General features: G+C 35.9%; 1 protein-coding gene across 1 annotated transcript in view; it reads left to right on the forward strand.

Annotated features, from left to right (window-relative positions):
• The window catches only part of dnah5 (dynein, axonemal, heavy chain 5), a 172,738-nt gene that overhangs the window by 88,816 nt on the left and 60,147 nt on the right, over positions 1-23,775 (forward strand). Inside the window, exons 50-58 of the mRNA XM_052143760.1 lie at positions 1,308-1,531; positions 4,763-4,961; positions 5,205-5,377; positions 6,642-6,772; positions 9,710-9,863; positions 16,214-16,481; positions 18,088-18,319; positions 18,456-18,570; positions 19,006-19,182. Of these exons, the coding sequence (XP_051999720.1) occupies positions 1,308-1,531; positions 4,763-4,961; positions 5,205-5,377; positions 6,642-6,772; positions 9,710-9,863; positions 16,214-16,481; positions 18,088-18,319; positions 18,456-18,570; positions 19,006-19,182 (1,673 nt within the window). The remainder of the gene's footprint in view (positions 1-1,307; positions 1,532-4,762; positions 4,962-5,204; positions 5,378-6,641; positions 6,773-9,709; positions 9,864-16,213; positions 16,482-18,087; positions 18,320-18,455; positions 18,571-19,005; positions 19,183-23,775) is intronic.

A 23,775-nucleotide genomic window follows, 5' to 3' on the forward strand; every position in this document is an offset into this window, starting at 1 on the left:
AGGAGAAACATCGAGGACAACCATAACATTATTTGACGACCGACAATAAATTAACAAACAACAGGGTTTAAATACAGAAGGGTGATGATTAAATTACATACAGGTGAGAACAATGACACTGGCAGTGATGAGGGCAGGGGATTATGGGAAGTGTAGTTCGGGACAGGTGACAAGTGAGAAACACAGGGCAGACAACAGGGCATCGTGACAACTATCATGTATGAATACTTTACAATTTAAATAATATCTTATAATTTTTCTTATTCCTTATTTCTTATTCTTTTTTCACTGCACTGCGGTAATGAGAATTGGTAGGTATACAATGTGCATAACTGTCATGAAAAAAATTCACAATGTACAAATTGTGTGGCCCTAAAACTAGGCTTAATTTTAATATGCAAAATATAATGTCTTACTTGTTCCTTTTTGATTTTAGAGTAAAATAGGACCAGAACATTTTCTTGAGAATTACCCATAAGGATATATGTCAAGCTGTATAAGTACTATGAGGCTGTAGGGCATGCATGAAGAATAAAAAACATATTTTGTTTAGAATATCACAGCCCTTTCTTCTAAATTGGAATATTGCTTATCAGAAGAGTGTTCTGATGTTATAATAGTTTAGTCAAGTTAACAACATCTAAAGTCTGATTAACCAGATCTGATGTACATGAGCAGCACTGGTACATCATAAAATATACAAGTGTTCTTATTCATGGATACAAGATTTCTCTAAAAAAACAAGCTTATTCGAAACAAGAGCCATACTGCAGGAAAACAGAATACAGCTTTTAAATATATCACCTTAATGTCCTCTCTTGTTATGCATGATAATATTTAATAAATGAAAAATCCCCAAAGGTACCCCTTTTAAATTATACGGACCATATGACTTTGCACGGCTCTGAGAAATCTGATTTATCGCATTTCCTTTAATTTGGTTAAGGTTGTCCACCACATTGCTTAAGCAGAACGGATTCTATAATTGCATATTGATTGTGGCTATGCTCTGTTGTTAGGGGCTCCCTGCCTGAAAATCTGATTCTTTTTATTTGCAGTATTTTTTGTATTGAAATATTTCATGCTCACATGAAGGTTAGCCTACACACTTCAATATTTGTATTGACATTTGTGACTACTCTTTTTCAGCTTAGTGTTCTATCCTACTGAAAGACCATGTTTGCTTAAATCTGTCCTACACCATGTGTCCTTCCAGCCTACAACTGCACAACACTTTCCCATCCTCTTCATTCATATTATATACCTCCATACAATTCTTTCTTTCTGTCTCTCCTTCTCTCTCCCAGGCGTGATAGGTGCAGGTCATTACTGTTCCCATCGGGGATTTTCAGAGGAAGTGTGCAACACAGTGGTCAGGCTGGTTCCACTGACTCGAAAACTGTGGCAAAGGACAAAGGTTAAAATGCTGCCAACACCTGCCAACTTCCACTACATATTTAACCTGCGTGACCTCTCCCGCATTTGGCAGGGAATGCTCAGCGTCACCGCTGAGGTCATCAACTCATCCGATGTGAGTTAAACTGTAATTCTGATCTCATTCACACTCTGATGGGAACAATCTGAATGTATTTGGAAGAATATTAACTCTGATTTCAATGATCAAATACAGTGGAGAAAATTGGATTAATCGTTTAACCACTATTACTCATTGTTATCAAAATAACCTGAAGTTCACTTACATTTAGGGATGGGAGGCATTAAGCAACCCAAAGAGATAATTCACTCAAAAAGGAAAAATCTCTCATAATTTACTCACCCTAATGGTGTTACATACACATATGACATTCTTCTGTGGAAAACAATGAGCATGTTTACATGCATGTTCTTACACTGATTATGCTTAATTTGCCGGCAATGCATGTGGTCATATAAACACAATAAACTATGTTCTTTATCGGTGTAAGGTCATAAACGGCATAAGAATAAACTGGTAAACATGGGTAGATTTTTGCCCATTATGCTGATTTCGCATGGCATGTGAACGCCTTTACTGGGGTTCTCACCCGCTTATCCACTGTGCGCACGTGTGGAGCGCATGTTTCTTCATGGTCAAAAGCAGAAAATAACATGATTATTTCAAATCTCATGAAAACACGGTTTTCTTGCTTTGTCAGATTTTTTAAATAAGCTGATTTTTGGGTGTAATCAGTGTATTGGTGTGCATGCAAATGTGCTCAATGTTAGGCAGAGTGTTAGAATTTAACATATAATTTTCATGTTTGGATGAACTATCCCATTAACAATTCTGATTCTGATTGCACTTAATGATTTTGATTCCTTAATACTTCCAGTAACGATTATAATCAGAATATAAAACATAAAGAAACTATTTTTGGTAACATATTGTAATGTATTTTTTTAATGAAAGGGCCATTTATTGCAATAAACTTTACCTACTTTAAAATGTGTATCTTTTGTATCTTGTGTCAGTCAGTACTAGGGGTGTAATGGTATGACATTTTCACTCTATTATAACGGTCACAAAAATTACCATGGTATTACGGTATCACGGTATTGAGGTGCATTGATAATATTAAAAGCAGTTCAATTAATTGATAAACATAGATAAATATTTCAGTTATAATCAATTCTTGAACTTAATTTTGGATTTCTTCAACTATAATCCTTTAACTTTTGATCTTGACATCAGGACACTCTCTTAATCCGACAAGGTAAAAAACCCACAAACAGGTCAAACAATTAATACATTTTTTTTTTTTTTGCAATATATACAGTGGTCAGATGATTATAACTAAAATATTTTGTTATTGTTATTTTATGATTTATGAAATTGAATTGTAATCATTTGTAATGATTATTGCCCAGATTAACACTTCAAATATGAATTTGCATGTGCTCAGTAATTTGTTGCATTTGTGATTTTGTTTAATTCTACAATACCTACTGAATATATGTTATTCATGTGCAGTTTATTTATTGGAATTATTTCCAATACGGTCTTATTTCTGCCACAGTTTCACTGTCAATTTCTTGCATGCATGACAATTTCCTGAACACCAAAACCCATGCACTTTGTAAACCCTATTTAGACCTATGTTTTACAAATAAAACATATTATTATTAGTATCAAACACATTGGCCTACTGTTGTGCTGCACTGAGGGAAAAGAGGAAACAGTTGTAACATTGTAATGTTGAATGAGGTCTTAAATGTGTTTGCTGCATTTGTGAATGTGAATAAAGGTTCAGGCTCAGACATGTCTGTATGATGTGCTCGTGCTGCACTCATGCTGCGCTCCACTCGTTCTGGACTTCTGATGTGCTCGTGATGCACTGCACTCATGGCACTTGCAGGTCACCTTTAAAATTGAGTGACGGTCAAATGTAACATGAGGAAGGCGCAATTTAAAGATTTATTTTATCTCGGCAAGTTTATATGATGCTGTGTAAATGTTGCAGATTCTGTCTTAATTAAAGTGATTTGGATATTAGAAAAGTCTCAGTTGCCTCCGCTTCTGAGACTGTCAATCCATGCATTTTATCACATGGCTTGTCATGCTACTCCCCGTAATCCACGCACAACTTACCACTAACCACTAATCGCGACCACGTGGAGGTTACCCCATGTGACTCTACCCTCCCTAACAATCGGGCCAATTTTGTTGCTTTGGAGACCTGGCTGGAGTCACTCAGCAAACCCTGGATTCAAACTCAAGACTCCAGGGGTGGTAGTTAGTGTCAATATTCACTGAGCTACCCAGGCCCCCTTATTTACATATTATTGAATTTAAGCCAATCATTGTCCACTGTTCACGGCAATCAGTCCGAGATTTATTATGAGGGCTTTACTAAAGGCGTTTCAATGTAAACCTGCATCAGACGGAGTGCTTTTGGAGCATCTCACTTTGGTTGTTTTCCGTGATAAACATACTGTCGCTGTGTCAAGTTAAACGTAGTTTGAAACTTGTGTTCAGATTTGCATTCCATAAAGCTGTGTTTGCACGCAAGAATACGTTCTCATAATGAGCTGTCTGCTGTCCGTGAATGTTTGTGCCTGTTTGAGCTGCACGTTGCCTTTACAGCTGAAGTTTCACTTACTGCCCCCTGGAGAAAACAGGTGGTACTTCCAAGCTTAAATTGCTCCAATAGCAGGAATATTCCTTATTACGGTCAGGGGACATGATAAAGTGCGTACATTTTTGGAACACATTATTATTTTATATAATTAATTGCACTTAAATTGGCAGGCCTAGTTTTTATTAATTACAAAGAACTGCCTTGTAAGAGTCGTTTGTTTGTTAATAGAAACACTGGTTTCATTGTTAGCAAGATTAGTGCAATAGAAAGATGTGTTATTATCTTTGGTCACATCCACACTAATCCATTTTCTTTTGAAAACGCTGTTTTCTGTGTACAACATCATAGTTTTCCCAAGTATGTGGTAATGGAGATGGTTTTAGACACATTCTGTTTTTGGTGGAGGAAAGTGCCATTTTGGTGTAAAAGATGGGTGTGAACGTAGCAAAATCAATGCATTTTTAAACGAAAACTTATTAGTGTGGATGTGGTCTTTGGATTATCTTTCTCTCTCACATTCAGTTCATATTGCAAGCTCACAACTAAGCTAAAACATCATTTATTTAGCCATGGAACTGTAGATTCAGTAGTGCAGTAGAAACAATGTCTGAGTAGTTTAGGATGCTGTTACGTATTGGCACAAGAATGCAGAAATAATTCAAGAACCTTTAACAGAACCAAATTCTGCTTTTTTGTTGGTACAGGTTTTACAATGGCTGTGGAAGCATGAGTGCAAACGTGTTATTGCTGACCGATTTACCGTCCCAGAAGACGTGACCTGGTTTGACTCCACACTGGCCAAGCTGGTGGAAGAAGAGCTTGGGGAAAATGGGCAAGTGGTAGTGGATCTCGGGGTGGACACCTACTTTGTGGACTTTCTCAGAGATGCACCTGAGGCCACAGGTGACAATCAATTTTGTATCGAAGGTTGAGATTGTAGGTTAACAATTTGGAAAAATAAAGCTAAAGTCTGTAACTTCTGCGCCACTAGTGGCACCAAATGGGATTACTAGAATAATATTTTCAAACAGGTTTTCCGAACACTGCTTCCATCTGATATTGCTCAAACAAACAAAGTGTAGCTTCTCTAAGCTTCTCTTCTAAATTACAATGAAATGAACAATGATGTGTTTTATATCTGACCAGGTGAGGAGCCTGAAGGCACAGATTTTGACATGCCGAAAGTGTACGAGCCCATCAAATCTTTTGACAGCCTGATGGAAAGGTTGAACATGTTTTTGAGTCAGTACAACGAGAGCATCCGGGGTGCAGGCATGGATATGGTCTTCTTCAGGGATGCCATGATTCACCTGGTTAAGGTACAAAAAATATTAGTACACTGCTGGTTCTTTTATCTAGGTGGGACAGTGTTGGGAAAGTTACCCACAAAAAGTAATACACTATAAATGACTAATTACTACTCTAGAATTGTTTGTAATCTGATTGCTAAATTTACCGATTACTTCTTTATGAACCGAAGTTATCACATTACAAATTACTTTTAAAATTACTCTCTAAAACACTTTTCACAGAAAAGCTCATTTTTAGGCTCTACGAATGCAAAATAATGTCTATATTTTCCTTGTTCATTGATTCATTGGGGGTCGCATGCCCTTCAGCTGCCACAAAACACAAACAGATGTACATGTTAATGCAATACACGTTTTAAATGTATTCCACATATGTAATATTATTTTAGAAATATGTGTAACCCAAGTGAAGTAATTAAAAACAAAAACAATTAACTTAAAAGTCATTAACTGTAATATGATTATACTAATTTTAAATTTAGTGTACTACACTACTTTTTGGTACTAAAAAATATTAGATTACAGTAGTTAAATACTTAATTAAATGACACCAAACACTTAATGAACTGTTAGGGAAAATGTTATATTCCATCTTAAACATATTTCTGAAAATTATTTTACAATAATTGTATCATGCAACATTTATAACCTAATTTGAATTGAGGAACTACATGTAATCTTAGTACTTTTAAAATAAATGAATTTGTTACAATTAAAAGGACTGTTTAAATTGAATTAAGGCAAAAAAAAAGGTGATTTACAGGATGTAAGAAATACACTTTCCCTTAAACATTCATATACATTTTAACCTAAAAACCTGATGTTGATATATGGATATACTGTACACTCTATTTGTCAACTACCCATAGCATCTCAACCCATCTCAGCTACCCATATTTTGTTATGAATCAATATGTCATAACGATGCTAGTGTCATTGAGGTTAGCAAGCCCTCTTCAGTTGCTCCATCCCTCAAAAACAGAATAATATTAGCAAATCATCTTTTGGCTATTGACAGAATAACCGTGCTATAATGCTATTAACATTCTTCTAACATGAAAGAGAAGGATGAATGCAGTGCTCAGAAGCAATTTAGAGTTATTTCAGTTCATCTTCCATGCTGATTACTAGAACCAGATATGTCCTACTTTGGCGTAGAAACAAGTGATCTGGCTTTGTGTAAAGTGTGTAAACGTTTTGCATAGTAATGTGGTGGCGTCTGTCTCACTTTTTCCCTCCCTCCCTCTATCTTTATCACACACTCTCTCCCCAGATTTCTCGGATCATCAGGACCCCTCGGGGAAATGCCCTCCTGGTCGGTGTAGGGGGGTCTGGAAAGCAGAGTCTGACAAAACTTGCATCTTTCATTGCCGGTTACAAGACTTTCCAGATCACACTCACTCGGTGAGTCACCTTTACTCCACACACACAATAATGTGTTACTTTTTTTTAATTCAGTTTTCCCCTCCAGGGTAAAATTAGTTTTCATCCATCTCCTGTATTTGGTTGCAAGATAATACTCAATTCAAATTTGCATTAAACATTATTATACATCCTCACATGGCCAGATAGTCTGTACTGTGCAACTATTTCATAATATGGTAAATAAATTGTTAATAACATAGTTATAACAAATTAGTAACTGTTCATAATGTTGTAATACACATACGACACTGTAATAATAGTCTTTTTGTTTCCCTTTATGAAAATACCAAATTTTCCTATGTCATTAAGACATTTTTATAGCATTATATATTATCTACCTGGTAGGCAAAGGATAACCAAGGATTCTTTACTTTTACTTTCAGAAATTACACAATTTCAGGTGGCCATGTATTATTAAGAGCACTAAATGTTGTTGGAATCATGGCCTAGTGGTTAACACACATGCTTTGAAACTGCTGAACCATGGTGCTCATGTGAACATCAGTAGTTTGAATCAGGCTCACAACATATCCAGAACCTTCCTCCCCCCACCTATACCCTTTTTGCAATATAATATTTAAAAAAGCCCCAAATGTTGAATTTGATTGAAATATGCATAGCTAGTTGAGCTTTGTCTGATGTAATGCAGTTTAGTTGTGCTCCAGTAGATGGTATCTGTGTATAGGAGTGTTTTGGCTATCCCATTCAGCCCTGCTGTTGTAGACTTTAGAGGAAAGAAACCATAACCAGTCAACTGTGCAGTCTGATTTAGACAATGAGACTGGAAATTTTCAATTTAGCCCCTTGCCTTCCAATGCAATTGATAATCTGGTGCTAAAATTGAAAGCTGGAATAACTGCTAATCATTAAAGTGTGTAGAATGACAGGGGCCATCTGTCAGGTGGATCTTTTTTTAGACTGGCTTGTTCCTGGCTCGGGGGGTTTTGGAGAGAATCGTTTTCTGAGGTGGGAATGGAACTTCTTGCCGCCTGTAATTCCACAGCACATTTCTTTGCTTGCTCTGCGATGATTGCAGCAAGCCTTTGGCAGTTTGGCTCATATTTGGAGAGTGTTTATCATTGGCACATATATTTAATATTAATATAATTGAATCTGGTGTTGCTGTCAGAGTGTGTGTACATGTGTGAGAGTCTCTGGTGAAAACATATGGCTTTTACTTTGTTGCCTTCAAAACACAAGCTGCAGGCAATGTTGAGAGAGACAGGCAATCTTTTTGCACCCAGTTCCATAAAGACACATGCTGGTTTGAATGCACAAACCTGTTGTGTTTCTAGGGAAGTATATTACTTGAGTAATGGCACTTCATCACTTAAGTATTGGAATGGCAATTTGTACTTAACTCGAGTACTATTGAAACTGACTACTTGTACTTCAGCTTACATTTAAACCTTCAAAGTGAATATTTCACAGGTCATTGCAAATTAAATCTGTCCCTGTATAACAATTTGTTTGTCAATCTTATTAACAATTCAATCTAATTATTTTAACTTTTTCTTTTTTGCATTTCTGTGCACTGTGATGCAGTTTAAGAGAAGTACGGTCATAAAAATGCATTTGTGCATGGAACTACTGTCTTACGCAACGGATCAGAAGCTTCTGTTGCTGGTTCAAACCAAATGATGCATCCAAGCCTTCGTTAGTAATTCAAAAATGTCACTTCGGAAATAGTATCACAGCTTGTGCTGTTTCGAACAAGTTATTGGAGAAACAAAGATGGATGTGTGTGTGTGTGTGTGTGAGAGAGAGAGTGAGAGATGGAGTGTGTGCGATCACTTATTGCCACACCCAAACAGAGATACTGTCACCTTTCTGAAGCTCAGCTTTCTCAATTGAAAAATAGCTGTCCAAGCGGGGGTATTTCTCCCTATTTCACAGTAGCCGGTGCACAAGAGTCATTCACTATAGAAACCGTACTCTTCTCTGCCATTTTGAACAGTACTTTTTCTCCAATGTGGAAACTCCAATAAGAGGTAAGTGCCTTGAGTCTGTGTCTCTCAGCTGTGATGAGTCTTAATGCTGAAGTTGTTTGTTTAAAGCGGTTTAAAGCAATTTTCTAGTATGTTGTAGTAATACAAGCTATCACAGAGCGCAGTTGTATGTAAACACTGACTGACACTGACTGACACGGATTCACTTCATGTCACCTAACTGGCTCATATTACACACAAAAATGGTCTTTTGCCTCCACCTGTTAGCTAAAATATGTAGTCACAAAATTAAATATATATGTATATATACTGTATATATATATATATATATATATATATATATATATATATATATATATATATATATATATAGATAACTACTGGTTAGGTTTACATTTTAGGATGGACATTTCAATGGGAATCTGCAGCCAAATGTGTAATGCAGTAAGTCATTTAGTTTTAGCTATGATGCTGTCATAGTCACATAATTTTCATTAGACCAGGCTAGCAGTCAAAGACAACTACCTGATGTAAAGATTTAATCAGTGTGAACGGACCTTAATAAGCGGTGACACTACACTTTGCACTCTATTCGCTCCGATTCAAACATGAGAGACCTGAAATGCAAGCTCATATAAAGAAATGTAATGAATGCAATGGACACATGACGAATGCACACGCTGACCTTTTGGCTCAATACAAAGAATACATATTTCAAAGCTGCATTTATTGTTGCAGGAAAGTAAATAGACAATACATTTTAACATTTTAAATATAATATTATTTGTCAACCTGGTTCGTTGCTTTGTTCGAAAAAAAAATTGCGTGCTCAAAACAGAGTATGATACCCCCTTTAGACTTTTAATGGAGTAACATTTTGACACAGTCTCAGTACTTTAGCTCTTATTTTAACTTGCTCTGGAGCATACTTTAACACCCCCTTGTGTTGAACTCTCCCTCTTTGTAGTTCCTACAACACCTCCAACCTCATGGAAGACCTGAAGAGCTTGTACAGGACTGCCGGACAGCAGGGCAAAGGCATCAGCTTCATCTTCACTGACAACGAGATCAAGGATGAGTCCTTCCTGGAGTACATGAACAACGTCCTGTCATCCGGAGAGGTCAGAGAACCGTTCTGATATCACACTTATAGAAATGCTCTTCCTCACAGGCCTTTAAAACATCCATTCCATTATTTGTTTTAGAGATCATCCTAAAATAATATAAATAAGCCAGGCTACATGTGGTGATTGAGCTCCCAAGGTCACTGCATATGCTGTCCTGAAACTCAACCATAAATGAGTCAGAAATTTTGAGGCAATGTAATGAAATAAACAAAGGGAGCATGTTAGCCTATCCTCTGACATATTACAGAGCTCATTCTGTGTGGTAATGATTCACAAATAAATGAGAGCTGTGTGGTATGAGATGCATTGCTTTATATTGGGGAGACAAATGGATTTGTCAAGGAAGGGGAAAAAAATGGCAGCTCTGCATCCTGGAATTTGACATCTGTCAGAGAGCACTGGCTGCATTCACTTGTTGTGGATTCCATCCATCACATAGAAAGCAATGGAGCAGCACTGAGAGGTGTTGTCTTAACATGATTAAACCTCAGGAGAGTGAGAGCACAGAACTGAGGGAAGGGTTGGAAAGACAAACTGTGTCTTTAGATATCCATTTATTGAAAGAGTCAGAGGGGCCCGCTAAAATATACCAATGGATCTTTTTGCCGTTTACATTTCTGGGCATTTTTTCCTAAACAAGTTTGAGCTCAAATTTGAAAATCTTGATGACTGTCATGAAAGAAGCTTGTTCACAGGGGCACACATTCTCACGTGAGAAAGTATGCCCCTGAGTTGTTTAGCACTCAAAATAATTTGTTACCTCTTAACGTGTATTTTAAAAAAAAGAAGAAAAAAAAGAAATTCATACAGGTTTGGAATGAGGGTGAGTAATCAGACTGATCTTAATTAATGCACATGAAATGATTCAAATATGTTTAACGCTGCTAAGGAATTTACTTTACATTAGCCTTGATTTCTAAGTACTGTTCAGTGCACACAAGTGACAGTCAAACAAGCTCCTGGATCAGTAAATTATAAGAAATATTGTACAAACATTAATGAGATGTCCATCAGAATACATCAGCAGTAAAACATTTTACATATGTAAGAACAGTGTACTGTACATCCAAGTGAAAATTGCTGTATTATTTAATGCAGATTTGCATTTCTGTGTGTTGTGATGCAGTTTAAGAAATATATATATATATATTAGGGCTGTCAATCGATTAAAATTTTTAATCTAATTAATTACACGGTGTCCCGATTAATTAATCACGATTAATCGCATATACAAATATTTGCTGAGAAAGCCCCTCATATAACAATAATTCAATATATAATGATTATACATATTTATTAAATATATAATTATACATAGTTATCTTTAAATATTTACAAATTATATATATATATATATATATATATATATATATATATATATATATATAAATATTCAGATAATTAAAATGCATTACATTCTTGTAGCAGAAGATTTAATCATTAATAAGACAATACAGAAAGCGCCTTTAGAATACAATGTATTGTTTACTACCATATTATTGAACATAAGTCAATCATTGGCGCACAGTTCACAGCAATCCATTTCACAAGTGAATTTTTCAATCAGTTGGAGATTTATTATGAGGGCTTGTTTAAGGACCCGTCAATTTACACCTACGTCAGACATACTTGTGTAGCGTCTCGGGTGTGATGCGTCATAAACATAAAATGTTTAGGTCACTGTGTCAAGTTAAATACAGTTTAATACTCAATCTTTAAACACAACTTGAGATCCCTTAGATCGCATTTGCGATCCTTCGAGTGTTTTGAACGCAAGAACGTAACGCATGTTTGTGGATCAAGTAGTGACACTGCCTACTGAAGTGTTTTCTTCACTGTATAAACTGAGCGTTGCTCATACAGCTGAAATTTAACTTACTGCCCTCTGGAGTAAACAGGTGGTACAAGCTTGCATTTCTCAGGAATCTTCCTTATTATGGTCCGTGGGTATGCAATTATTTGCGTGAATTTTTGTAACACATTATTTTTTGTAAAATTAATAGCACGGAAGTAATGCGTTAAATCGACAGCCCTAATATATATATATATATATATATATATATATATATATATATATATATATATATATATGTTTATATTGATGAGGCTCTAAAATGTAAAGATTAAAATGGTAAGTGCTTAAATAGAGTTTAGAACCAGTGACACACTAGTCTAGAAACTGGTTGTTGGATGTTTTAGTTGTTTTTTCAGCCTTTTGTACTGTATATATATATTATCTAGGACATTCAAATGTTTAATCAAATTAATTACATGGTATACCAATTAATTTATCAAATTAATTGCAATGAATCACATAAATAAATACAGTATTTGCTGAGAATGCCCCTCAAATAACAATAATTCAAAGTATAATGACTAATTAATTATAAATAGTGAAATTTTACTAATATATATATATATATATATATATATATATATATATATATATATATATATATTTAAACATTTTTTAATACAGAATATTAAAATCTATTACATTATTTAGGCATACAATTTATGCATTAAAAAACATTTAAAGAAATTGGCTTTAGAAGTCTTTTGAATTCACATTATTGAACATAAGCCTGTCATTGGCCAACAGTTCACAGCAATCCATTTTGCAATTGAATTCATCAATCAGGCCGAGATTTATTATAAGGTCTTGGACACGTCAATGTACACTTGCATTACACAGACGCTTTTGGGGCGTTTCGGTTACATTGCGTCATAAACACAGTTTTTAGGATGCTCTGACAAGCTAAATGAAGTTTGAAACTTAGAAAAACACGTCTTGAGATCCCTGCATTTGTATTGTTGCTCCATCTTGATGTGTTTGTATGAAAGAAAGTGTTCTCATCTTGTGTTGTCAGCACTCGGTAAGAGTGGTTTGTTCTCTGTCTGTTTGAGCTGCATGTTGTCTATACAGCTGGAGTTTCACTTACTGCCCCCTGGAGAAAACAGGAGGTGGTCCATGCTTGAATTACATATATGGAAGGAATATTCCTTATTACGGTCTGGGGACATTACATTATTTTTGTATAATTAATCGCACTGAATTAACACGTTAAATCGATGGCCCTAATTTTATCTTAACCTAATTTACAGTTACTGTATGCCATTACTGTCCTTACTACTGCTTGCTGGTTCAGTTGATCTTTTCAACCTCCCATGCACCAGCTGGTGGATATTGTGTGAAGCAAAACAAATGTATTTTAATTCCAAGAAGTCCGCGAAACCAATCATGTGCGAGATTGCATGATGTGTTGTGTGAAGCTGTCTGAAAAAGCACACATTTTAAAAGGCCACATCTGTAAACACACTGTAGCCAATGCAGAAATGTTTTAATAGGAGATGGGGCTTGTCAGTAATTATGGCTACGTGGTAGATCAACTCTTTTATTTGAGGAGAGAGAGAGCAGGTAGCTACAGGGAGGATATGTTTAAGTCTTCTACAAAGAGAATAAGCACTCTTAATGGTTTAATTAACACCATGCACCAATGTATCGTTCCCTCCATTCCTGAATAAATAAAGGTGTTTGAGATTAATTGGATGTCATTCAGCAGCAGGGTTCACCTCTGCAGCCCTCAGATTTTTGGTCATCTGGGTTTGGTTAATGCTGTTATTTCATTAATTATGCTGTTAAGTACATAAAGAGAATCAACTGCACCAGAAAAGAGCACTCGAAGATCCGGGAAGAGATGGCCCTGCTCAGGAATATTAATGAAACAGACAGGCCCTCAGTTATATTGAGGATCTCTGGGCTTAGTTGGGAAACTGATGAGATGAGACTGCCGTGTAATGGAGGAAGACAGAGGCTAGAACAAATGCAGTTCGGTGAAATGTATTATCCAAGACTCTGAAAAGAGCAGAGCGGCGAGATAAATCCTAAAGAGACATGACTAGACAGGCTCTTCCAGCATTTTCTCTCATGGTAATTGCTGTATTTCTGTAAAACTGAGAGTATTATCTGTGTGGTACTCTGTCAGGCAGTGCAGGTCTGAAGAGTGAAACTAAGTTGAAATATATTGCCTTGTTTCAGTCATGCACTGATCAGTTTGTAATCTTTCAGAGTGTTTTTGTTGTTTAGTTTTTTCTCCTAATATACCTTTTAGTGTACTCAAAAATAATAAGTATTTTCAGTTTATGTGTGTTGTAGGTAGTTGGTGTGTGTGCCTTTGATTTCAACTTCCATGTTTTTTCCACACACACACAAAAAAAGAAAAGAAAAGCTCTTTGTCTGAAATTGTTTCAGTGGTTCCGCGTGTTTGAAATTTGTTTAATTAACTTACTATTACTATGTTATCTATACACAAACACTTTGTGTAGAAAGAACCTAGTTAAACTGGGTAAACCCAACAAAATTAGATATGTCAATGTAACTCAAATAAATATATTTTATTTCTTTATGTACTAAGTAGTGAAAGTGAATGTTAGCATGCTAAATGCTGTGGCTTTCCTACAGCAATTGTGAAGCTGTCTTCACGATATGCGTTAGTCAAGCAGCGCTTTGAACTCCACATGAAAAACGCTTGCAGGCAAAAACATCTCATGTGTTTTGACGATATTTACGACTTGACATGATTCTGTGGTAATTCAAATATGACTTACATAGGAAGAAAAACATTTGATTTTCATCACAAGACCCATCTGGGCTTGTTTTGTACATCAAATAGTGTAAAGAGCTTCTTTCTCCATCATTCGATGTGCTGATGTTTGTGTGTGTTTTGTGGTGTGTGCATCAGTGTAATGAAGAAATCCTCCTCCCAGTTTCATCAATGCTACTTTAACACCACAAAAAGTATTAATGTAGTCCCAACTCAAATAAATTGAGTAAACTTCCATTTAGCTAATATAATTGGATAGAAATAAAGTGAAATAAAATTTTAGTGAATTTAGTTAATTTTAATTAACAGATTTGATTTGATTTGTATTTTTACATTTTTTTTTATTTTGATTTATAGAAATAAATAGAATTTACCTACTCTTTTGGCACTTTTGCCACTGAAGTCAGAGACACTATTTAAATGTTTCCATCTCAAGTCACGAGACAAGGAGATATCGCAAAACTAATATAATGACATTGTTATTTGAACATAATGTTGAAGTGTAAAGCACATTGTGATTATAAATGTTGCTTAATTTAATTCCTTCAGCGCAATAGTCACAAATACATTGTGAATATTCAATATTTTGTTCAGCCCTAGTCCATAGTGTTTAAATTAACGTATTCCCAAAGAGTTTGATCACATTAACGGAATAATTCACACAATAATAAAAATTCTTCCCATAATTTACTCATCCTTATGCTTTTCTAAACCTGTATGGCTTTCTTACTTCCATAGAACACAAAAGGGGATGTTTTGAAACTAAAGCAACCATATTCCAGATATCCCTAGGACTTCTAAAGCCATATAATAGCTTTGTGTGAAGAACAAGCCAAAAATGTAATCATTATGAACTGACAATCTTGTCCACAGCTATAGTTCTCAAATATTGTTCAATTTTGGCTATGATGTGTTGTCATCAGTTATGAGCATTATTGACATCAAGCCTTGCACAATAAAGCCCTGTTTGGACGGCAATTGTTTCTCAGGGTGACGCCTGTAAAAGTCAATTTACATCACTCCTCTGTGATCAAACTTGTGCAATTAACTCATGGGGGACGAGTGAGACTATTCATGAATCACATGATGGAATATTCTTAACTGAAAATATAATTTTCAAAGCATGTATGAGGGAACAACGCTGCAAAGCGCTGCAGACATTTACAGTGTACATTTTCACATACGGCACAAGCCAGAATACTTGCGAAGAACAATTCAACTAATCAAGAAACAGTAGGGACAAGACTTTTTGACAATTCAAGACAAATTTATTTGTTATTTGGAGAGATTCGGACAGCAATAAAATCATCGACTACCCCCTGTAAATGTTGGAATTACCTCACATCCCCATGTAAAATAAATGCCATCCAAATAGGGCTTGTGTTTGAATTGAGTTTTGAGAGCTACATGATTTAATTGTGAACAAGACTAAAATATGTCTCCTTTTGAATTCCACAAACAAAAAAAGTCATACGAGTTTGGAACAAATATGAGGGTGAGTGAAATGATGACAGAACTTTCATTCTTTGGTGAACTATTACTTTAACTGAGTCAGTGATAGACAAAAAGCTTTTCTATAGATTTTTACAAGAATGTCAAATTTACAAGAATGTCCTTCGTAGGAGTAATTTTTTTTCTCAGGTGTGTCGTTATGTCTAGACTGAACATTTGTCGAAAATTTCCTGCAAAATCAGTGCTAGGTTTAATCTAACGAGGTGTGAAATATTCTCTCTGACACAGGTGTCCAATCTGTTTGCTCGTGATGAAATTGACGAGATTCTTAGTGACCTAATTCCAGTCATGAAGCGGGAGTTTCCACGACGACCACCCACGAATGAAAACCTGCATGAGTATTTTATGAGCAGAGTTAAGCAGAACCTTCACGTGGTCCTGTGCTTCTCTCCAGTTGGGGAGAGGTTTCGTAACCGGGCTTTGAAGTTTCCTGCTCTCATTTCTGGGTGCACCATGGACTGGTTTAGCCGCTGGCCAAAAGATGCTCTGATTGCAGGTCAGTGAAATGTGTTGGTCAGACTCAAGGAGGTTTATAATAACTGGAGAGCGTTACCTGTTAGTATTCCCATTTATCTCAATGTCAGTTAATCAGCTGGCGTATACAGCCCCAGAATTACACAACGGAGGGCGGCCATCTTTGCATCATGTGTACTGGGATCTGGGGACTTTTTTTTTTGCCATTTAAGTGAGCTGTAAATGTCATTTGACACTAATCACTCTATATTAGAACTAGATATAGAACAGTTTTGCTTAATCTTGTTTTAAGGATTTAAAAAGAAAAAAGTCGAAAACAATACTTTCTCATTCTTTTTTGCAGAAAATAGTTGCCTAAAATCAAAGATCTTTCTATAGAAAACAAAATATGATTTGACGTGGATTTTCTTAATAAAATTCATTAAAAAATATAACTCTGTGTTAACAGGCACATGTATTAGTGTTTTAGCTTAGCGTAAAGCCTAATGTTTACATGATATTTTACACAAGGTTAACTATTCCTGGTGTTCCAAACATACTTCAAAAAGCCACAGAGTGTATACAAAGTTAACTTTTTCTAATTGTATGCAGATTCTGATCATAGAATGAGGCATAAAATATATTATTTGTTGTTTTCTATATGATTAAGTAGGGGTGTAACCCCATTGTCCTGGCCAAATTCCCCTATTGGCCATAATCAATCATGGCTTCCTAATAATCCCAATCCATGAATTGGCTCTATCACTCTACTCTCTCCTCTCCACCAATAGCTAGCATGTGGTGAGTGTACTGGCGCACTGTGGATGCCGTTGCATCATCCAGGTGGGTGCTGCACACTGGTTGTGGTTGAGGAAAGTCCTCTGTTCAAAATATAAAGCGCTTTGAGTGTAGTGTTAGAAAAGTGCTATATAAATGTAACGTTCATTCATTCATGATTCTAAAAGCTACATTGGTTAGCATTTCTCATACTTTAAAAATACTTAATTCTTGTAAAAATAACTAAACTATTCAAATTAAATATGTAACTCCATTACAAATTCTGTTACTTCGAAAAACTGACTATAAGTATGCAAAATAAAAAATAATAATCATATTTCATCAGATTACACAGATACTTTTGAATGACAGTCAATAGAGAAATATGCTTTTTGGCTGCATAAAGGTGTACTTATGGCATCTTCCAGCAGGGGCTAAATTCCAGCTCTAACCAGCCAAATCTTGACACCCTGGTCAGGCCAGATTTACATGTAAATTAACAACATTCAACCCAAGGTCTTACCAGCTAATTGTCCATTCGCAAAATAGCCACCATGACTTATTGCCAAAGTAAAATTGCTTATCTCACACTGTTTAACTCCGAACAGATAAACAAGGAATTAAAGCTAGGCACAAACTGTTCCACAATCAATTTAAATCAATCCTGTTTTAGAGAACATCACTTCTGTGGAAGGGTTAATGTAGCTAAGAGTCGAGCTACAAGCAATAATTTAAACAAGCATATTGAAAAACAATCAAGAGAAACATCACAGCAATCACCCGTAGCAGAATGAGTGTCCTTGCTGAATAAACAGTGTTTTTAATGTGTATGAGTACGAAAACAACATGTTTTTTTGTTTGTTTTTCCTCAGTGTCAGAGCACTTCCTGTCCATGTATGACATAGACTGCACTCCCGAGGTAAAGGGAGAAGTAGTTCAGTGCATGGGCTCCTTTCAGGATGGAGTGGCGGAAAAGTGTGCAGATTATTTCCAGAGATATCGACGTTCCACACACGTCACACCCAAATCCTACCTGTCCTTCATCCACGACTACAAAACCATCTACAAAGAGAAGCATTCAGAGGTTCAGACTCTCGCCGAAAGGTCAATATAATCTAAACTAGTTCAACTATGAGATTTTTTATTTTTGTTTATTAGAAAAAAAAATTAAACACACTATACCGATACTGACCAACTGATATTACATAGATATTAATGCCCAAGTGTATTATTTCACTAGGATGAACACCGGACTCCAGAAACTCAAAGAAGCTGCCGAGTCGGTTACTGTCCTCAGCAAAGAGCTGGAGATCAAGGAAAAAGAACTTCAGATAGCTAATGAAAAGGCAGACATGGTAACTGAATGTATATTCTTTAGATTGCACATGTATGAGAGTGTGTGCAAAATGGTTCATACCATACATATTATACAATTTATTATTGTCATTATAATTGTCATTTTTTACAGTATGTTTCATTGTACATCAAGCTTGTTTATCTCAGAAGATCAAGAAATATTTGATTCCTTATGGTATGATCCCTCATTGACTGAGTCCTCCCACTTACAGCCACAAATTCAATCTGTCATTGCATATATCAAAGCTATAATCAAAAGTATGCATTTGATTGAAGACTGCAGGCTCTTGCCTCTCAGTGACTGGCTAACCAGATATCAATACTGGGCTCTGAAACATTAAAATGATAAATTATTAACCTCAGAGTCAGATTAAAGCGTGAAATGCTACAGTTTTTACAACATTGATATTAGTGTTATAATTTGTCTTTATCAGGTGTTGAAAGAGGTGACCGTGAAGGCTCATGCTGCAGAAAAGGTCAAAGTTGAGGTTCAAAAGGTCAAAGATAAAGCTCAGGCCATCGTTGACACCATCTCTGTAGACAAGGCCATTGCTGAAGAGAAGCTTGAAGCTGCCAGACCTGCTCTGGAGGAGGCAGAGGCCGCACTGCAGGTCAGAAACTATATGGAGGCAAAATATAACAGAACCACAGAGTTATAAAGAAGTTAAGGAAGAATGGTTTTGTAGTTTTTTTTTGTTTTTTTTGGCCCCACTTTATATTAGATGTATTTAAAGCTACATAATGTAACTTTTGGCCCTCTTGCGGTTAAAAATAAAAATGCATGTGTCTTGTGGAAGAACATTGTTTTGGTAATGAGGGTGTGGTTCAGCTCTGCTCCTCTGCACGAATGAATGTGGTTTGAATCATTGGTATACACTGGATACAGGACATCTTTTAAGAGCGAATGGACAAATAAAGAAAGAAAGAAAAGAAAAGATGGATATCCGAAAACATGTCATCTGAGCAGATCAGTGCCATATCTTATGCTGTTGTTTTGATTATTAGAAACATTGATGTTTTGAAATAAATTATGTTACAAAAGTTAGACAACGTTTGTTAACATTAGACATTACGATTGTTAGTCTTGATAAGGCCAAACGTTCTAAAGTTTTTATAACTGCAGGATATTCTGGCCAAATAGACCTCGATAGTAACTAATTTATAGATTGTCATTGTTACCAAACAGTGGTCAACATCATTTCAAGAGTCACATAATAATTTATTTATATAAATTATTGCCGTTATAAAGAAAAATACACACATGTGCTAGCAAGTGAAAAGTTCTTCACCGATTACAGTATAATTATAGAATTTTCACCCCCCCCCCCCCACACACACACACAGAAGTACATTGCATCAAATGTTTAAGTACATTGTAATTAAAGACACCTAATATAAAGTGGCTCCTTTTTTTATTTGGGTGGAAAGGGGAGAGGAGGGTTGCATCAGCTGCTGCTGTGTGTTGTTTGTGGGGCATTATGGTGCCTGCAGCTTTGGTGTAATTACATGCTGCCTTGTTGGGTGTAAAAATAGTCTGTGTGATGGCAGGGTTGCTGTAGGGGGCTGATAGCAGCCCTCTCTAACCAACCACACACATACACACCCACTCAATCATACAACCACCCAAACATATACCCCACCCCATGAATACTACCATAATGAATCTCATCATTCTTGGGAGTCGCTCTTTTTTCTCTATTTCCCTTTACTGTGTAAATCTCTAGATCTTTCCTGCGTATCTTAGGTGGGATTCCCAAAGCTCTTAAAGGGGTCATGAAATGCTCTTTTTTTAAATAGTTTTATTTAGGGATACACCGAAATTTCGGCCGCCGAACATTTTCGGCCGAAAATGGCACTTTCGGTTTTCGGCCGAAAGAGAAAAAAGGCCGAAAGTATGAGCCGAAAATATATACCTCCTCGCCCCGCCCCTCAGTGCTCTGATTTCACTCTGGATCGATCTAGCCCTTATCACGGCGCTACCAAACAAAGTCCGATCATGTCAGCGGTGTGGAAATTCTTCAAAGTTTCTGATAAGGACATCACATTTGCGATCTGCAGTGTTTGTACAGCAGAACTTTCAAGATATATATACACAGAGTACAGCAAGAGATTCTACAGGAAAGCGCCCCGATCCACAGCAGTGCCACACCTAGCGCTGCTACAACACAACTTGAGACCTATCTAGCTGAACTACGCCAGAAGCGGCAATCCCCTTGACTACGGTCACATAAACAAAGACCGCTTTTCTTTGCTTGCGCGGATTGCGCACAGGTATTTATCTGCCCAAGCACCAGCACAGAGAGTGAGAGACTGTTCAGTGCAGCATCTCATGTTCTTGATGAGCTTTCTGACAGGAGAAACTGTCAGAAAATTTAGCAACTTTTGTTCTTGAAGAGAAACCTGTCAATTGTAGTTAAATAGAAAGCGGTCCAATATGATGTGTATAGCAATTACATTACACTTGTTCTTCACTTGAGGATATATCTGTCGTTTACAGTTGCCTTTGGATTTAGTTCAATTACTGCTGTTTTGCACTGTTGTTTTGCACAATCATTTTCACTTAAAGTGTACATACGTTTACATAAACAGAATATATATTATAGTTATATATAGATCAGTGGAATAGAGGCCCTCTGCCATTCTGTGTTCTGCCTTTTGTTTTAATTGAAATTACTGTTGCATATTAAACTTTTTGAAAGATGCTAGCTAAGTTCATTACTTGACTGTTGTTTTGCATATAATAGTTTTCTAAAACTTTACATTATTTGGATAAATGTTAATAAAATCTGTAAAATTATATTTTTACAGAACTGAATGAAGAATAATATTTAATAATGTTTTAATATATTTTTTTGTCCAATATTGATGTTACTTTCAATAAAAGTGTGATTTATTTTATTGGTTTGTAGTTTTTCAATTCAGATTCATTAAATTCATGAAATTAATGAAAAAGTATAATATTAATACAATTATACACAAAAAAAAAAAATTCTTTTTTTTTTCTTAAATAGGTAAAAAAAAAAAGTACATTTCGGTTTCGGGTTCGGTTTTCGGCCAAGTGCATCCTGGATTTTCGGTTTCGGCCCAGAATTGTAATTTCGGTGCATCCCTAGTTTTATTAGTAAGGTCCCAATGATAATGTTAGTAAAGGTTTTTTTTTTTTCCACCAAAACAGTTTAGTTTTAGTAATATATGATCATTTTCCACCCTGTCTCTGGCACTCTGTCTGAAACGCTCAGTTTTGGCCTCGGTGCCTCCTTAAACCTTCAACGTAAAGGCCCGCTGTTCTAATTGGCAAACATAGTGCAGCCCCTCAAATACAGTCATATTTTAAACTCAGTCTGAAGAGAATGAACAAGCACCACAATATTACAAAACTAATTTCAGGGTTTACACATAATGCACATCCAACACATTGCATCCAAATTTATTACACTGTTCACCTCAACGTCGAGATGAATGACAATGGTCAAAGACGTCTGTCTAGTGTAAATATATATTCAAATAAAAATTCAAAATAGTCCAGGGCTGCATTTCCCAAAAGGATCGTAAGCCTAAGTAGATCGTAGGATCCACCTCTACCATTTCCCAAAAGCATCGTAACTTAAAACTGGAGTATGCCATTTATACCAGAAGCATTTTTTGTTATACTGGTTGAAAGTATTTTTTGCATCCTGACAGCAATCAATAAATCAAGTGGTCTGATGCAAAAAACAAAACAAAACAAATCCGTTATCTATGGCAGTCACAGGCCTGTAAAAGGCCTGTCCAATCACTGCATTCGGCATGAACCAAGCTACAAGTTGCGTAGCACCGCACATGCAGCATTGCTGTCACCGTTATCACATTTGGCAGTAAAGAGCAAACCTTCACTTTATTGGCAAATGTTTAGAAGATGTGTGAATGCACATCTTCTAAATGTCTCCTTATTTTGCACTCCGCGATAACACACTGAACCTCGTAATATTCAATGGATGCTTGTTATTAGCAGGATCATACACAAGGCCTCTGCTGTCTTCATTAATCATGGAATCTTATACAGAGAGGAATATTTATAAACAAAATATTACAAATGCACACCTGATTATGGAAGCAGATTGTGTAAAATAAAAAGATTGTTCTTCACACAATTATTATATGTAAATATGTAGTTAATTAGGTCAAATATTTAAGAAAATATATAAAAAAAATTAGCATGATAATTTTAAAATGATTGTAAATTTATGTACAAATACAATTAAATTATAATGCCGAATAGCACTATATGGTCACATTTCAGTGACACTCTGAAATAGTATGTAAAGCGCCTCCTCACACGTTCATGTTTAGTGCAGTTTTGGGAAACGCAGGTTTGTAACATTTTTGAAAATGCTCTTAACCGCTAAAATGGATCGTTATTGGGAAACGCAGCCCAGATGGGTCCCTTTTGGTTTTCAGGAATAGTAATCCCACAATAGGCCTGTTTGTCCTGATCTCTCTCTTGTTGTACAAACTAAGCCCCAGTGGGCGTTGCCAAGGGTGCAATGATATTAAATAGGTTTTGATGTTGCTGTAGAGGTGGTCATGAATTAATGGACCCCTATTGAAATAGGATAGTTGCTGAAGTAGAGAACGAAGCGTTTTTGCAGTTTGGTTTCAGTAAATGCGTTTTATTGCATTAGGGATTAAGTTTCGAGTTCTGAAATTTATAGTATGTTTTTATAATAGAAGGACCTTTTAAATGTCAAAATATCAATGGAAATTTGATTCCTCATGACATGACCCCTTTAAACGGATTGTTCACCCAGAAATGAAAACTCTCTTAAAAACATCTTTCCAAAGCTATATGACTTTCTTTCTTCAGTGGGCGAAAAAAACAAACAAAAGATATATTTCAGAATGTCAAGAGTGATCTTTTCCATGCAATGAAAGCATATTGTGACCAATGGCTGTCGTTCTCCAACTATGACAAAATAAAATAAAAAAAATGAATCCATATGACTTCTTAAGCAATATGATGGCATTGTGTGAGGAGAAGTTGTTATTTGCTTATGATATTGCCCTTTACAGTAGCTCTCGGATCTTATTCATTTCACATATAATACGTCAAGATGCATTGTGCAAGGTGTGATGCATCTGAGAACCAATGAAGTTTGTCTTTATTTAATTCAAATCTGTTATTATACGCCTTGACGTGCCATATTTGACTTGATTGTGCATTTTGA

Source organism: Xyrauchen texanus, chromosome 15 (genome assembly GCF_025860055.1).
Source record: "Xyrauchen texanus isolate HMW12.3.18 chromosome 15, RBS_HiC_50CHRs, whole genome shotgun sequence".
NCBI lineage: Eukaryota > Metazoa > Chordata > Actinopteri > Cypriniformes > Catostomidae > Xyrauchen > Xyrauchen texanus.